The following is a 13,538-nucleotide window of genomic DNA, read 5'->3' as shown; positions in this document are numbered from 1 at the left end:
AAGCCAGACAACACTACTTAGTGGCTACAAGTACCTAGGCTCTGTGTTCCCTCCATCCCTATCCCTTTAGCCAGTACCAATACTTGCCTTCCTTTTGTTACTCATAATGCAGTTTTCAAAAGACAAGCTTTTTCTATAAAGAGGGCAGTTGAATTAACCGATTAAGACAAAAAGGAACAAAGTACCTCAGTAATGGAGGAGAATGGAGCCCTACCAGAGCATCTGAATTACTCTGCAGAACAGAAAAATAAGTTCTGGGTGAGTTTTTTTGGTTGCTTGATTTCGGTTTTTTAAATATTAGCGTTCTAGAAGACAAAAATAAAAAAAAAATACAAAATAGTATTCTGTATTTCACATTTTATTAGCTTCTTGCTGGCAGGCATTACACTTGGGAATAATATTGCACCAGGCATTAAAAATATGAATTCTACCACAGGGACATTTTGCATTTAGAATCCAATATAAATATTTCTAATCATATTTCCATGGCTACAGATAATATTTGGTTGCTTGATTTATATGCATAGAAAGAAACAGTTGTCATAACTGTAAGAAACTGTACTTATCAAGTACTTTTAAAGGGTGGGATTTGTTTTTCTAGAATATTACAATACTGCTTATTGATTTAGAAACTAAATTAGTCTACATGATAGCAGCTTTTCCCCAACTGCATCTTAAAATTGTTTGTTTCTTGCTCCCAGTATCGTAGCATTAGATGGATTAGAAACCATTTAAACAGAGGTAATTTTAGCACTTTAAGTTGCGTCAGAGAATTGTGTTAATGACACAGAATACCCTATTGTACTAATTCTTCGGACTCCCTCTTTCAAACAAAAAGGTGTCTTGACTGAACAGGCACATGCATGTTTTTTTCTGAACAGGACAAAAGGACAGAGCTGCTAGAGAACGAAACTCCTCCAGTCCTTACTGATAAACAATAAATAGTCGTAGAAAAAAAAAAAAAAAAGCCCACATTGTTTCTTTAGCCAAAATCCAGACTCTCTTGGGTTTACTGTCCAATTAAGTTGCTAATCACTGAAGTGGCTCCTGTGGAGTCAGAATCAGTCATCTGTTTTCCGTGCCAGTCTACAGAAAGTCCAGTTATGCTCCACTGTGTTTTCATTGGCACGCTCGCTCATATGATGAACTCTGGTATTCCTGATCGTGAAGCCTTGCTTTGTGATGTACTCCATCAGATGGACTCTGAGCGACACTTCCTGGTGGTAATCACACGGCCCAAAAGTGAAGGAAACCTGGCAGTCCCTGGTGTCCATCATATGCTTATTCCACTTGGTGAAGTGGTTTGAAATGCCTTCCAGTAACGAATGGACTTTTGTTGTGATAGTGAGCTGCGTGATGATGACAGCCACCGGGTTGGAGTACTTGGACAGTTTCCGGGTGCTGGACAGCTCCACCACCTCCTCAAAGGTATCCACGGGATACAGCGGCTTGGGGTCGTTAAGACACTGAATCAGCGGTTCAATCTGATAGAAGTCCGCTTCCTTCCGAAGTAGGTCGAACTCCTTGAAGTCCAGTGGCAAAGTGAGCTCTGAGGTCCTTAAAAAGTTAAGAACATAACGGAAAAGTGGTCCATCTCTGTCAATAAAGTAATTGCCCTGAGAGTCCCTGGCAGTAGGGAAGTCTCCCCTGAACATGGCCCCAAGCATTGAGTCAGGATATCTCGTTAGAGTTGTAAGGGATGTCGTATACATGTGTCCACCCACATTTAGCGTGACTGGATCAGTCATCTAGAAAGAGAGAAATTGCAGAGTTTATCAAGCCACCACAAGAAGATTCAATCACCTACATACAAAAAACGCTGTTTGAGAACTGCAGGCCCTGGAGAGAATCACACTTCTCCCATTCAAAGCCTGTAAGTGGTATTTAAACCCAAACACATCCAAGCCACCTAGCAACAAGGCACAACTGGCAACTAGACAGGATGATACTTAACATTCACAACGCACATTTCCAGAATGCTTTAGAAACCTTAACAACTGAGCTACTGTCACAGAAGTAAGTTTTGCATTTGGGCAACAAGTTTTTTTCCTGTTCTACAGATGGGGAAATGAGAACAGAGAGATTTCCTGAAGAACAAGTTAGTCTGAATGAGGCCCATCAGTGCTGCTTACTTTCACAATCTGTTTCTCATTCTAGAACAAAAAAGAAAAAAAAAAAAAAATCAGCTGAACAAGTCTTAAGCCTCTCTCTTTCCCTCTAAAGAGGATGACAGTGCAAGTTTAGACACAGGACCACGAGCTCACCATCAAAATAATCCACACATTGATTAAGAGGCATCATTAAAACAGGCAAACAAAAGAGAATTTTCAGGTTTAACTCTAAAAAGAAATATTTATTAGCAGATTAGCATGCTGCATAGAAGAAGGGAGCACAGCACAAACCAGTCTGCATCAGCTTCCAGATAGCACATGAGGAAGCAAGAGAGAAAGGAACATAAATCCCATCTGGCCACCAACCCTAACAACCAGGACTGAGGCCAGACAGAGAAAAGAGACATATGCATGGCAGCAGAATGTTTAGAGAAAGAGAAGAGGAGAAAAATAAGATGCGTTTGCCTAGTTTGAAACAGGGTTTACAAGGAAAATATTTTTCTTTTCAAATAAAATGACAAAGTCCTTGAAATTATACGCAAGAAGCACAGACTACTTTCAGCCTCTGTGTGTCAGGAAAACGGTAACAGTGAGCTTAAGGCGTCAGTTAAGTAGTCACTGATTTCACCTAGGAAATGTGAATGTGAGCTCTCCCCACAAATAGCACGCAAGGTGAAGCACTCCAGAAAATTTAAGTAAGCTGTTGTAACGCGCACAGTTTTTCTTCTCACGTGACTAAAGCTCTGGATCTACACAAGACAGATCTGGAAGGATTCTTACTGCAAGGTCTTGAAAGCCCAGTTGCACCACGCAGCACACACTCACACAAGCTCACTTACCATATATCCCCAGTCTCCATTATCCATCTGTTCAATTGCTTGAACCGTGGTATTCTGAGTTTAACAGAAGGCTGCTGAAAGGTTACGTAATTCACCTCTTATTATCTCCCTGCAGGAAAAAGCACACACAAAAACACAAAGAACAAAACATGGCAGACCATCAGTACCTACAAGAACAACCGAGGGGAATGCTTTCTAATCAAGGGCAGGCTCTCTGCCAGGAGCGCATTCAGCTACAAAACCACATTAGCAGGAGAATCTACAAACAAGCTTTTCCCTCCTTCTCCCTTCACGCTACCCACAGGACTGCCTCCGAAGCACAGGGGTAATCACTCCACCAGCTGTCTGACCATCCCAACTTTGTTAAATAAGAAGCAGTGTGCCTCTGATGACAGTGTACATTCCCAAACGGACTACCTTTCACCTGGGAAACTGTAAGGACTTTGAAAGACTAAAAAAGTTTATTTAGCCACCATTGAGGTCATACATGTGATCCATTAATATTCGTCAGAATTCCCATGCTCCAGTTTCAAACTGCACAGGAGAATAAATCAAGCATGAAAGTAAGAAGAAAAAAAAAAAAAACAAACCCACAAACAAACAACCTCACTGTGGAATTTATAATTCAGTAGTGGAGAACTGCAATTGATAGCAAGAATATTAATCTACAGACAGAGTACAAACGGACTTCACAGACATATACGCACTTTGGAAAGAAACCTCTTTAGGGCCAAGCCAGAGGACATCAAGCATGTTTTCAACAATGCTCCAACAGAAGCAATTTGGGAAGCGGTTCATGCCATAACTTCCCTGAAGATGCTGAACTGCTGACTTGCATAACAAGGGGACCCACTCCGCACAAGCACGGCAAGGGAAACCCACAGCCCGCGTTGTGCAACTCGAGGTGAGGAGGGCAAGTGAATGACCCCAGACAGCAGTGGAGATTTTCCAAAGGTGGCCTGTCAAGCACGTCAAAGCCATGCACAGACAGGGAAGCCAGTCGTCAGTAAGCCTTTATCCCTACACAGAGCCTGCCTCTCGCCAGAATTGCTGAAAATTTAGGTCAGTCTGTTTTAAGTAGGGTACAGCTTCTCAGCTTTGTTTATTTTTACATCTTGAAGACCACACAGTTACCAAGACTTCTGCTCCCATCCTCTTTACTAGCAAACTTCAACACAGCCACCCAGCTAAAAGCAGCACTAAGACGTAGCTGAGCCAGAGCCCTGCTTTCCGACACAACTGAAGGGTCACAGTTAATTCCCAACCAAAAAGATGACTTGCCCTTCTCATTCCTAGCAAACAAGGTCAGTCTCATTCACCACAGAACAAGGCAGCTCATCCCACCTCTCTCAGCTCTGCTGCCCTGCCCAAACCCACAGCCTGGGCACAGCAGCATCCAACGGGTCAGGCCTGGCAGCACAAGCACAGCTTCAGCTGCATCTCAGATGCATCAAAGAGTAGAAAAAACAAAATCAGTGTATGAAAATCATGAGGTCAGACAACAGAAGACTAAGGAATACTAAGATACAGAACTAGTCACACCAGGATCCCATTTTTACAAATTAGAGACAGAGCATGCCTCAAGAAAGTATATTAAGGCACACACCCCCTCCCCTGACAGCAGATAAACCTGGGATGCCAGCTCTTTTGCCAGCCTCTCTAATTATTTTATTTCAACTCCTCACAAATCAAGACATAAATTCGTTCAGGTTTTCTGTATTTGGAATTGTCCTTCAAGTACAGCCCATTAACTTTTATCAACAGCCCAGACCTTTTAAATTCCAGCACGTACAGGTGTTATTCTGGTCAAGTAAAACACCAGTACAACATGCAGATGCACTAAAACCACGGGAGAGAGGTCCAGGTTTCTGATATTCAAGGAAAACATTCACTTGGAAGTGAAATGATGCAGCCAGCCAGAAACTTCACTGGTAATCATGACAGAAGAGATTTGCTATCTTAATAAAATTAACTGGAATTATACATTCAGAATATTTCAAAGACAGACAGATGTCCATCAGAGTTATTTAAACTGGTAGACAGATACCATGTTATTTTGGTCAGCATCTAAGTCCACACTACAGATTAATCAAGACTTTCTTTATCAGAGAAAGAAAAAGATTACACTGCCTGTCTGTCCAAGGACATGAACTAATCTTTGATCACAGCACTGCTACGTAACACGGGAGTGAATAATTTACAGGAGTAATTAGCTGAAACAAACCCAGCTCTCAACATGTAAGTGGCACTGAGAAGTCTCACTGACCTTTGTGCAAGGACCCAGAATTGCTACACACACACAAACCTCCCCGGCAAAGCCAGCACTGGAGCGAGATGCACAACACAAAGGGATGATACCAGGAGGCCATCCTAAAACGCCCGAGTGTGATCACAACTGTTCGCTGCTTCCCTCATCAGCCTGGGAGCTCTGAATTTCTAGACAACTTCACAGGCAAAAATAGCTCTGCCCAGATACAACCTGAGATAAGGACTAGCAAAACACATCACAAGGGTGGAGACGTACGCCCTTCATGATGTACACCCTTTCGATGATGCTTTAAATTCTTCCTGAATGAAATACAGTGATGCACCCGTGAGGGCGGGCAGACGCTCACTCCGTCTGTACCCCGGGATGGGCAGCCTCAAGCCAGCTCTTGTCCCTGTGTCACACAGCAACACACCGCACCCAGGGACAGCCTCGCTGACACGGCTACTCGCACCCAGCCAGCGGAGAACAGATGACATTCAGCCACATCCCAAAACATCCTGCCTGTAATAACTGTAAGAAACTCATTTAAGATGAAATTCAGCCAGACAAACTGCTGACGCCATTTAAGGCAAAGAGGACATCATTCTCTGGTGAGAGCAGAAGCGCACGGACAGTGTCAAACCGCAGCCCTGCTTTCACTAACCTGCTTCTGCGAGCAGGGAGAAGACACACAGCACTAACATGATCGTCACAGCTGCCGCCATAGCCCAGCACCAAGCACATCCAAAACCAGAAAGGCACAAAGAGAAGTGAGTACCTTTAAAGAAAAGCACTCAAGTCGTCCTCTTCCACTTCATACACCAAACTGGATACCTGCATTTACAAAATGCTCACTCTTATTCCACGTATTATGACTCAGAGGATTACAAGACTACGTACCAGCAACACTACTGCAACAGGTAGTCCCACTAACTTCAGCAGAGCTGCTAACATGCAACCATTTTGCAAGCTGAGAACCAGAAAAAGCAAATGAGAATCAGCTGAACATCTGCATCTGTGAACACGCACACACAGGCTCAGTACAGGCCCAGGGGACGCCAGCATCGCTGCCAAGCGTTTGCGCTGCTGGGACCACGTGCACCGCGTTTGGTCAAGGCCAGGCTGCACCTGGAGAAAGCCACCACGCTGGTGTCATACGCAGTTACCTGAAGGAGCAGCAGAAATACACCAGTTAAAAGTCAAGAGGCACGCACCACCTGATTTGCTCTGCATGTTTTTCATCTAGTTTTTCCAACAAAAGAATTAAAGGATTTACTTGTAGCACCAGTCTTTAGCAGAGAGCAAAGCTAGGACTGTACTTACACAGATAAACGTACTTGGTATTTCAAGCTATTCACCCACTTAATGAGTTCCCTGCCTCTCACATTTAATTTCTCCAAAGATGAGAAAAAGAAACTCCTGCCCTCAGCACAGTTACGCTGTACATGGGCAACCTCTCTATTCCCCAGCCAGTCATAACACTTGAAAGGCAACTTTTTATTGTAAGTCATTACTGGTGACTCACCTGAACTGACAAAAACTAAGCTAGCACCAGTGATGACCATACTCCACCAACCTGTACAGCGAGAGACGATAGCCTACAGAGCAGATCCACGAGGACCCAGCACCGTGCTACCCTAACCAAGGGAGCAAGGAGGAGGCAAGCTCTTAAAACAACCAGTTACTGAATCAGCTGGTAATTCAGCACATCTTCCTCACTAAAGAAAGCATCCACTGCCTTCTACATGTTAAGTTTATGACTAATACAGTTTCTTAAAAATTAACTTAGCTCTTGCTTTTCTTTAGTTGCCTTTTAGTAATACTTAGTCTTCATCTAAGGATGGAAGGAAAAAACGCTCATGCTAGCCACTCAGCATTTCCACTCCTTTATGTCTAATTGCTTCACTATAAATTCCAAGCTCCTGAAGTTGCCTTCCCTCCCCTGAGGAGCTCTACAACATCCTGGTTTAAGTCCAGGTTCCCAACTTTTATTTTAATTGCTACTTGTTTGAAATGCCCACATCGTGATGTTACTGTGGTCCTCCTCTCACGAGAGCCAAAAGAAGACATTCATATCTCCCTTGCTCCTCCTGGCCCTGTGCGTCTGAAGGAACCCAAGGCACCCAGGCTTTCAGCACCTGGGACAACAGTTGGGTTTTACCCACGTATTTTGCTTCTGTGAAACTAACCAGCAGTTAGTTGTCTGCGTGCGGAAACGCATCTCCAAACAGTTTTGGAGGAAGGCAGGTGTCAGAAACAGAACCAACCTGCACACACCGGTGGGGCTCAGCAGGTGCACGGACCAAGGAGCAAGAGTAAGAGAGGGGCAGAAATCCTCCCTGCGAGCCCAGGGCAGAGAGGGGCCCAGGCCCGCAGCAGGAGCCGGGAAGCGCTGGTTTCTGTCACAGAGGAGCCAGAGAGCTCGTGGCGGAGGAGCTCTCCCCAGGATCACAATGATTCAGCAAAGATGCTGGATAAAAACCCAGACGTTTTATCTTCCCCCCCTGCAAGTGACCCAAGAGCCCAGAGCCTCACCCCCATCCCAACCCAGTGTCCCAGCTCTGCCTCCTCTCCCCGCTGGGGCAGCAGGACCCGCTCCCCTCCCCGCGCGGGGCAAGGCCCGCCCGCCCCAGCCCCTCCCTGCCAGAAATCACCGCCGGGCACCGCGGCTGCCGCCCGGCATCGTCCCCGCTCCTGCCCTCAGCCCAGCCGGGAACCGGACCCGGGCACCCGCTGTCCCATCCCCACCCCAACACCGCGGCATCCTGCCCCGCCACCCAAAAGGCCCCGGGAGCCCAGCCCCGCGCCCCCACCCGAGACTCCGCCGTCCCCCCTTAACGGGCTCCCCGTACAGAGGGTGCGGGCACCCCGCGGGCCCCGGGGAGCCCGGTCCCCCCCCCCCGAGCCAGGGCGGGCCCCGCGCCCACCGGCACTCACGGGCGCGGCTCCCGGCGCTGAGGCAGAGCCCGGCGGCGGGGACGACGGAGCGCGAGCCCGGAGTCGAGCCACCGGCGGGGGCGGAGCGCGCGCGGAGGGGTGTGTCCCGATCACGCCCCGCCCCCCCCACCCACCCACCCACGCCGCGCCCCCTTCGGTCGGTGGTGGGGAGGGGCCCGAGGGGCCGCCGGACCGCGAAGCGCCTCAGCGCCGCCCCCGGTGAGCTCGGCGTCACCGAGGGGGCTGGGAGGGGCCCGGGCTGGGCAGCTCCGTCGGCAAAAGGCGAAGCCGTGGCCGCGGGCGGGGCGCCTGAGCCCGAGCCATGCGCCTCGCCGTCAACGCAGGGCGCACGGCTCTCCCTGCCCGGCCAGCCGCCGCCGTCGCGGGGCGCCGGAAGTGACGTCCAAAGCTGCGCCGCCCGCGCCGGTTCTCGCGAGAGTGCCGGGGGGCGGAGCGAGGCCGCCGGCAGGGGCGGGGCCTCGTCGTCAGCGGCGACGCGCGGCGCCCCGCTAGCTCCGCGCTAGAGGACACGGCCAAGATGGCGGCGTCTGCGGCGGCACTGCGGCACCTGGTCCCGCTGGGCGCCCGCCTCGCCCCGCGGGGCAGCGCCGCCGGGCGGCTGCTGCAGCAGCGCAGGGGGATCCGCCTCTCCGCGCCCGCCGCCATACAGGTAACGGGGCCGCCGCGGGGAGGGGTGTCCCGAAAGAGGGGTAGGGGGGGAAAGGGGCTCGTCGCCCTCCGAGGAAGCGGGCGGCCCCGGGGCGGGTGGGCGGTGAGGCGCGGTGCCGTGACTCCCCCGCGTCCCCGGAGCGTGGCGGGCCGTGCCCTCGCCCTGCCCGGCTGCCCGGTGTCTCGCAGGTGACGGTGCGGGACGCGCTGAACCAGGCGCTGGATGAGGAGCTGGAGCGGGACGAGCGCGTCTTCCTGCTGGGAGAGGAGGTGGCCCAGTACGATGGCGCTTACAAGGTGCGTGGATGCCGTTACCGGGCCGGTAAGGGGCCTCAGGCGGGCCCTGACTCCTTTCTCCTGCCCTGCAGATCTCCAGGGGTCTCTGGAAGAAGTACGGGGACAAGAGGGTGATCGACACCCCGATATCGGAGGTGAGCTGCCCCTGTCCCCTGCCCTGGCGATCCCTTCATCAGCCGCTCCCCCGGCGCTCACCTTTGGTTTCCTTCTCTTGCAGATGGGCTTCGCAGGAATCGCTGTCGGTGCTGCTATGGTTCGTAAATTTGCGTTTCTTCTGTATTAAACTATTTTCATGTAAAAACATACTAATACCTATTTTACTGTATTCAATAGGCAGGCTTGAGACCAGTGTGTGAATTCATGACATTCAACTTCTCCATGCAAGCAATTGATCAGGTTATAAACTCCGCTGCCAAGACCTGTTACATGTCTGCAGGATCGATCCCTGTTCCCGTTGTCTTTCGGGGCCCCAACGGGGCATCAGCTGGAGTCGGCGCTCAGCACTCGCAGTGCTTTGCGGCTTGGTACGGCCACTGCCCGGGACTGAAAGTTGTTAGTCCTTGGAGCTCAGAAGATGCCAAAGGTCTGCTGAAAGCATCAATCCGGGACGATAATCCAGGTGAACGCAGGCAGATCACGGCAATACTTAGCACTCGATCCTGATAAGAATGTCTGTTTTCCCCTCCTGCCCAATTTAAAACAAAACAAAACAAAAAAACTGTGAAACCCTAAAACACTTAAGGTTGTTGTACTGCAGCTTTAGGGTACTTAAAAAGGCACAGAAGTATTGATTCACATGCTTAACTTTTTCCTGACAGGCACTTGGCTTGCTGGCAGTAGACTCTAATTTTGGGCTGTTGCCAGCACCCTGTCTTTAACACCAGTCTGGTACCAATCAGGGAACTTAGAAGAAGCATTTATGAATCTATCATAAAGGAGTTAAAAAGGATTAAGATTACTCAGGAGGAGTTTCTACACATACAATGTCTATGTAACTCATTTTTACAGATCATGAAGTTCACATGATAAATTCAGAATGTCATTAATTAAAAACAAGGCAACCTTTGTCTTTATTTCTCACAAACATGCATGCAAAATCTAAGACCTTTCTAAAACTAGCGATTTTGCTGTTATGTACCAAAAGCTAAATATCTGATCTCATTTAAGACTAATTGTAGACAATTTTTTAAATAATTCAACATTGAAGTAAAGACTGTGAGGTTTTTTGGTTTTAAATTGCTTCTACAAACATACTCAAGTCCTTGTGGCCTGGGTGGGCTTAGTATCTTGAGCTAGTCTGCTGCAGTACCGTTAATCGCCAGTACAATCCTCTGCCTGCAGACACAGATGTTAATCCAAGTATGTTTTCTTCTAGTTGTGATGCTGGAAAATGAATTACTGTACGGTGTTCCCTTCGAAATGTCTGAAGAGGCACAGTCAAAGGATTTCATTGTTCCAATTGGAAAAGCTAAAATAGAAAGGCAAGGTAAGCTGAAAATACAGTTTGTTTCCCTATTAACCGAACTTTTTTTTTTTTTAGCCTTTTTGCTATTAAGAATACTGTCATGGGGCACAGAAAAATATTTCAAATCTTAACTCTTCAAATGTTATTTTATCCTGTAGTATACTTAATTGTTCTGTGGCCCATATAAAGATCACTTGATTCTCTGTATCTCATCTAAAACTATACCTTTCTGAAAGATTTGTTCCTTAGTATAGAGATGGAATATATAATGGCTGAAAAACTTTTTTCCTCATCTTAGTATGTAATTTTTGTCAAAACCACAGAAGAGATCACTGTAATATTTCAGCCCATTTGTTCAGAATTTACCACTGAATTACAGGAATGTTTGAAAAGGGTTATCTGAAAACTATATTTAGTATCTCTTCAGTTCCCTGAATTAAAGGGTAAAGTTGTGTCTTCACATAGTCTTTCTGCTACCACTCTTCATGCTATGTATGGGCATAGAATACTTAACATTTCAAATAAATTTAAGGAACTTAAATTTACAAGAGGATTCTACCATTGCCTTGAAAGTAGCATGAGGTGCAGAGAAAAGCTTTAAGGTGTTGCTTTTTGGTGTTTTTTTTTTTAACACTTGTTTCTGTTTTAGGAACTCATATTACATTAGTGTCACACTCGAGACCTGTCGGACACTGTTTGGAAGCAGCTGCTGTACTTGCTAAAGAAGGTGTAGAGTGTGAGGTGTGTAGCATTTCTGTTGGCTTTCTCGTTCCCTGGAGTGAGAAGAAAAAAAAAATCGGAGCACCTTCTTGTTCAGGCTGTGCAAAACTTTAGTGTAATAACTGTAAGCTTCTTATATTTGTAAATGCATTAACAGTCAGTGAGCTAAGCACAGGCATTTCATGTTTCTGCATTTGACCTTTTCATTACAAAATCAAGGCAGAACTGCTAACGATTTTCAGAATGACTTAGCTGCATGGTAAGAAGAACAATGACAGTATGTATTAGTATGGTTGTGTCTCAGTACAGCAAGACTCACCTATCTGTGATTTTCCAGGAGCCACCAGAAACTGTTCTGCACAGTCTCTGCCAGGACAAAAAGTTAGAAATTTTATTAACTTCAAGTCTTGTCTTGAAAGTCAGAGTAGATGAAAGTGCTAAAGGGCAAAACTGAGTCCTTTTTTTGGGTTGGTTTTTTTTTTCTCCAGGTTATAAATCTGCGTACCATTCGACCGATGGATATTGAAGCAGTGGAAGCCAGTGTTGTAAAGACAAACCATCTTGTAACTGTAGAAGGGGGTTGGCCGCAATTTGGAGTAGGAGCTGAAATCTGTGCCAGGATCATGGAAGGTACCGAGTTTTGCAATATACATGTTGATCTCATTCCCTAGTCTAAATCTTGGCAACTTCTTGACAAAGCCAGATGAAGGCAAAGTTAGGTAGGTTCCAGCTCCTCAAATATAAAACCCTGTCTTGCTCTAGAGATTTTCACAGGGTTGATAGAGCTGGTGTTTTGTAATTCTTATCTCAGGAACTTGACTACATGAGCAGAAGTTTTGTCTAAACTGTAGTGTATGAAGATAAATGAGCCCTCTGGAATATTAGAGCTAAAGGCACAAAATTGTTTAAATACATTAAGATTTAAAAATTGAATTGAGAGAAAACTATAGTGCATAGCAACCTGACAATTGTCTTCTGTTTCAGGATCTGCTTTTAACTACTTGGATGCTCCAGCTGTGCGTGTTACCGGTGCAGATGTTCCTATGCCTTATGCAAAAATTTTAGAAGATAACTGCATACCTCAAGTGAAGGATATAATATTTGCAGTGAAGAAAACTTTGAATATCTAAATTGTAAATACATGTTTTAAAGTCCTGCTTTATAAAGTATCAGTGGTGTAGGGCAGGTTGTATGCATAACTTTGTGGTATAGCTACATGAACTTTTGTACAGTGGGGAAAGTACAGTGACCTCCCAGAATATTTATATGGGGTTACCCTCTCGGCCACACTTCGTGTAAGCAACAGTGTGGTTATGTTTTATTCAACAGTACAGGTGGGTGGGTTAGCGCTGTCATATGTGGAGAAACCCGATGCTAAATTCAGAGTGAGGAAAAAATCCTCTGTTTCTGCTTGGCTTGTAATTACCAGACTAGCTGTGTTAAACTGACTGGAGGGTGGCCGAGTGAAGAACTGGTCCCCAGTGCAGCCCTGGAATGCTGTACATGGCCATGGTCTCAAGGCTTATTAAAGGTGAATGATCAAACGAGCGGGTGAAGCCTTGCTTTTCAGTTCAACAGTTAAGTGCAATTATCTGCACAAAGTGGCTTTGGAAGTCTGTGGTATGGGTTTAGAGATGGCTAACGTGTTTAGTTTGAAAAGCACTCTGCTTATGCAGGAAAGCTTCTGCAAAAGAGCTTAAATAAAGATTCTGATCCTCTTCAGTAGGTGATGGGAAACACTACCTAATTTTTCTTCACTAGCTATCACATACAGTGATAAAACACATAAAGCATCTGGGCAAGTATTTTTTTTAAACTTGTCACATGAGCTCACAGTAGCATGCTTAAACTATAGTTCTTCCAGTGCAAAATAAGTTATTTTATACAGATGAACTGAGCCTGGGCCTGCAGCTGCAGCATAGATTGTGTTTGAAGAGCTGGGAAACAGTTGCAGCAGCCTCCTGGCAGATCACCGCGTGCCAGGCTTTAGCTAAGGGGTCAGTCCTGACAGGCAGGGAGAGAGCTCCACAGGGTTTGTTCAGCAGCTTCTGGTACAGAATGAAAGCTGCCTAGAGGAGTCCGTGCAGGGTGCCTTGCTCTGTACCCCAGACAGGCTGCAATTCCACGGAACTGTCAGAGAGGAGGTGCTTACCTCTGTAAGCAGACAGAAGAGCTCAGCTTCTGTTTCAGTTTAGGGCCAGGAATACCTCTCAGGTATTCTCAGAAGTGCTGTTAGGTTCTTAGGAAGTCTG

The 13,538-nt window shown here is 46.7% G+C and overlaps 2 protein-coding genes across 4 annotated transcripts; one reads left to right on the top strand and one right to left on the bottom strand.

Moving 5' to 3' along the window:
* Positions 1–339: 339 nt before the first annotated feature.
* Positions 340–8,522, bottom strand: KCTD6 (potassium channel tetramerization domain containing 6). Of its 3 annotated transcripts, none has more exons than XM_086755271.1 (4): positions 8,136–8,522; positions 5,977–6,032; positions 2,951–3,059; positions 340–1,748 (listed from the first exon to the last, which is right to left on the bottom strand). In XM_086755271.1, the coding sequence occupies exons 3-4, from the start codon at positions 2,975–2,977 to the stop codon at positions 1,062–1,064; spliced, it is 714 nt and encodes a 237-aa protein (XP_086611397.1). In that variant the 5' UTR covers positions 2,978–3,059; positions 5,977–6,032; positions 8,136–8,522; the 3' UTR covers positions 340–1,061. The 3 variants fall into 3 exon arrangements, with proteins under 3 accessions (XP_086611397.1, XP_086611398.1, XP_086611396.1); XM_086755272.1 differs by lacking the exon at positions 8,136–8,522 and adding an exon at positions 7,466–7,642; XM_086755270.1 differs by lacking the exon at positions 5,977–6,032.
* A 97-nt stretch (positions 8,523–8,619) lies between these two features.
* On the top strand, positions 8,620–12,833 carry PDHB (pyruvate dehydrogenase E1 subunit beta). The gene is made up of 9 exons (XM_086755967.1): positions 8,620–8,805; positions 8,994–9,101; positions 9,173–9,235; positions 9,319–9,354; positions 9,435–9,720; positions 10,477–10,587; positions 11,216–11,307; positions 11,775–11,916; positions 12,271–12,833. The coding sequence occupies exons 1-9, from the start codon at positions 8,674–8,676 to the stop codon at positions 12,414–12,416; spliced, it is 1,116 nt and encodes a 371-aa protein (XP_086612093.1). The 5' UTR covers positions 8,620–8,673; the 3' UTR covers positions 12,417–12,833.
* Positions 12,834–13,538: the final 705 nt, after the last annotated feature.

This window comes from Chlamydotis macqueenii, chromosome 10, assembly GCF_036417535.1.
Source record: "Chlamydotis macqueenii isolate bChlMac1 chromosome 10, bChlMac1.mat, whole genome shotgun sequence".
Classification (NCBI taxonomy): Eukaryota; Metazoa; Chordata; class Aves; order Otidiformes; family Otididae; genus Chlamydotis; species Chlamydotis macqueenii.
This window is presented reverse-complemented; position numbering and strand designations above follow the sequence as displayed.

What these genes read in the sequence shown, in the direction of transcription:
- KCTD6 (XM_086755271.1), bottom strand. Translation starts at nt 2,977, where the DNA reads ATGGATAATGGAGACTGGGGATATATG. An exon ending in ATGGAGACTGGGGATATATG is followed by an intron (nt 1,749 to 2,950) that starts GTAAGTGAGCTT and finishes CTCTCTTTCTAG; the next exon opens with ATGACTGATCCAGTCACGCT.
- PDHB (XM_086755967.1), top strand. Translation starts at nt 8,674, where the DNA reads ATGGCGGCGTCTGCGGCGGCACTGCGGCACCTGGTCCCGCTGGGCGCC. An exon ending in AGTACGATGGCGCTTACAAG is followed by an intron (nt 9,102 to 9,172) that starts GTGCGTGGATGC and finishes CCTGCCCTGCAG; the next exon opens with ATCTCCAGGGGTCTCTGGAA. An exon ending in TCGCTGTCGGTGCTGCTATG is followed by an intron (nt 9,355 to 9,434) that starts GTTCGTAAATTT and finishes TGTATTCAATAG; the next exon opens with GCAGGCTTGAGACCAGTGTG.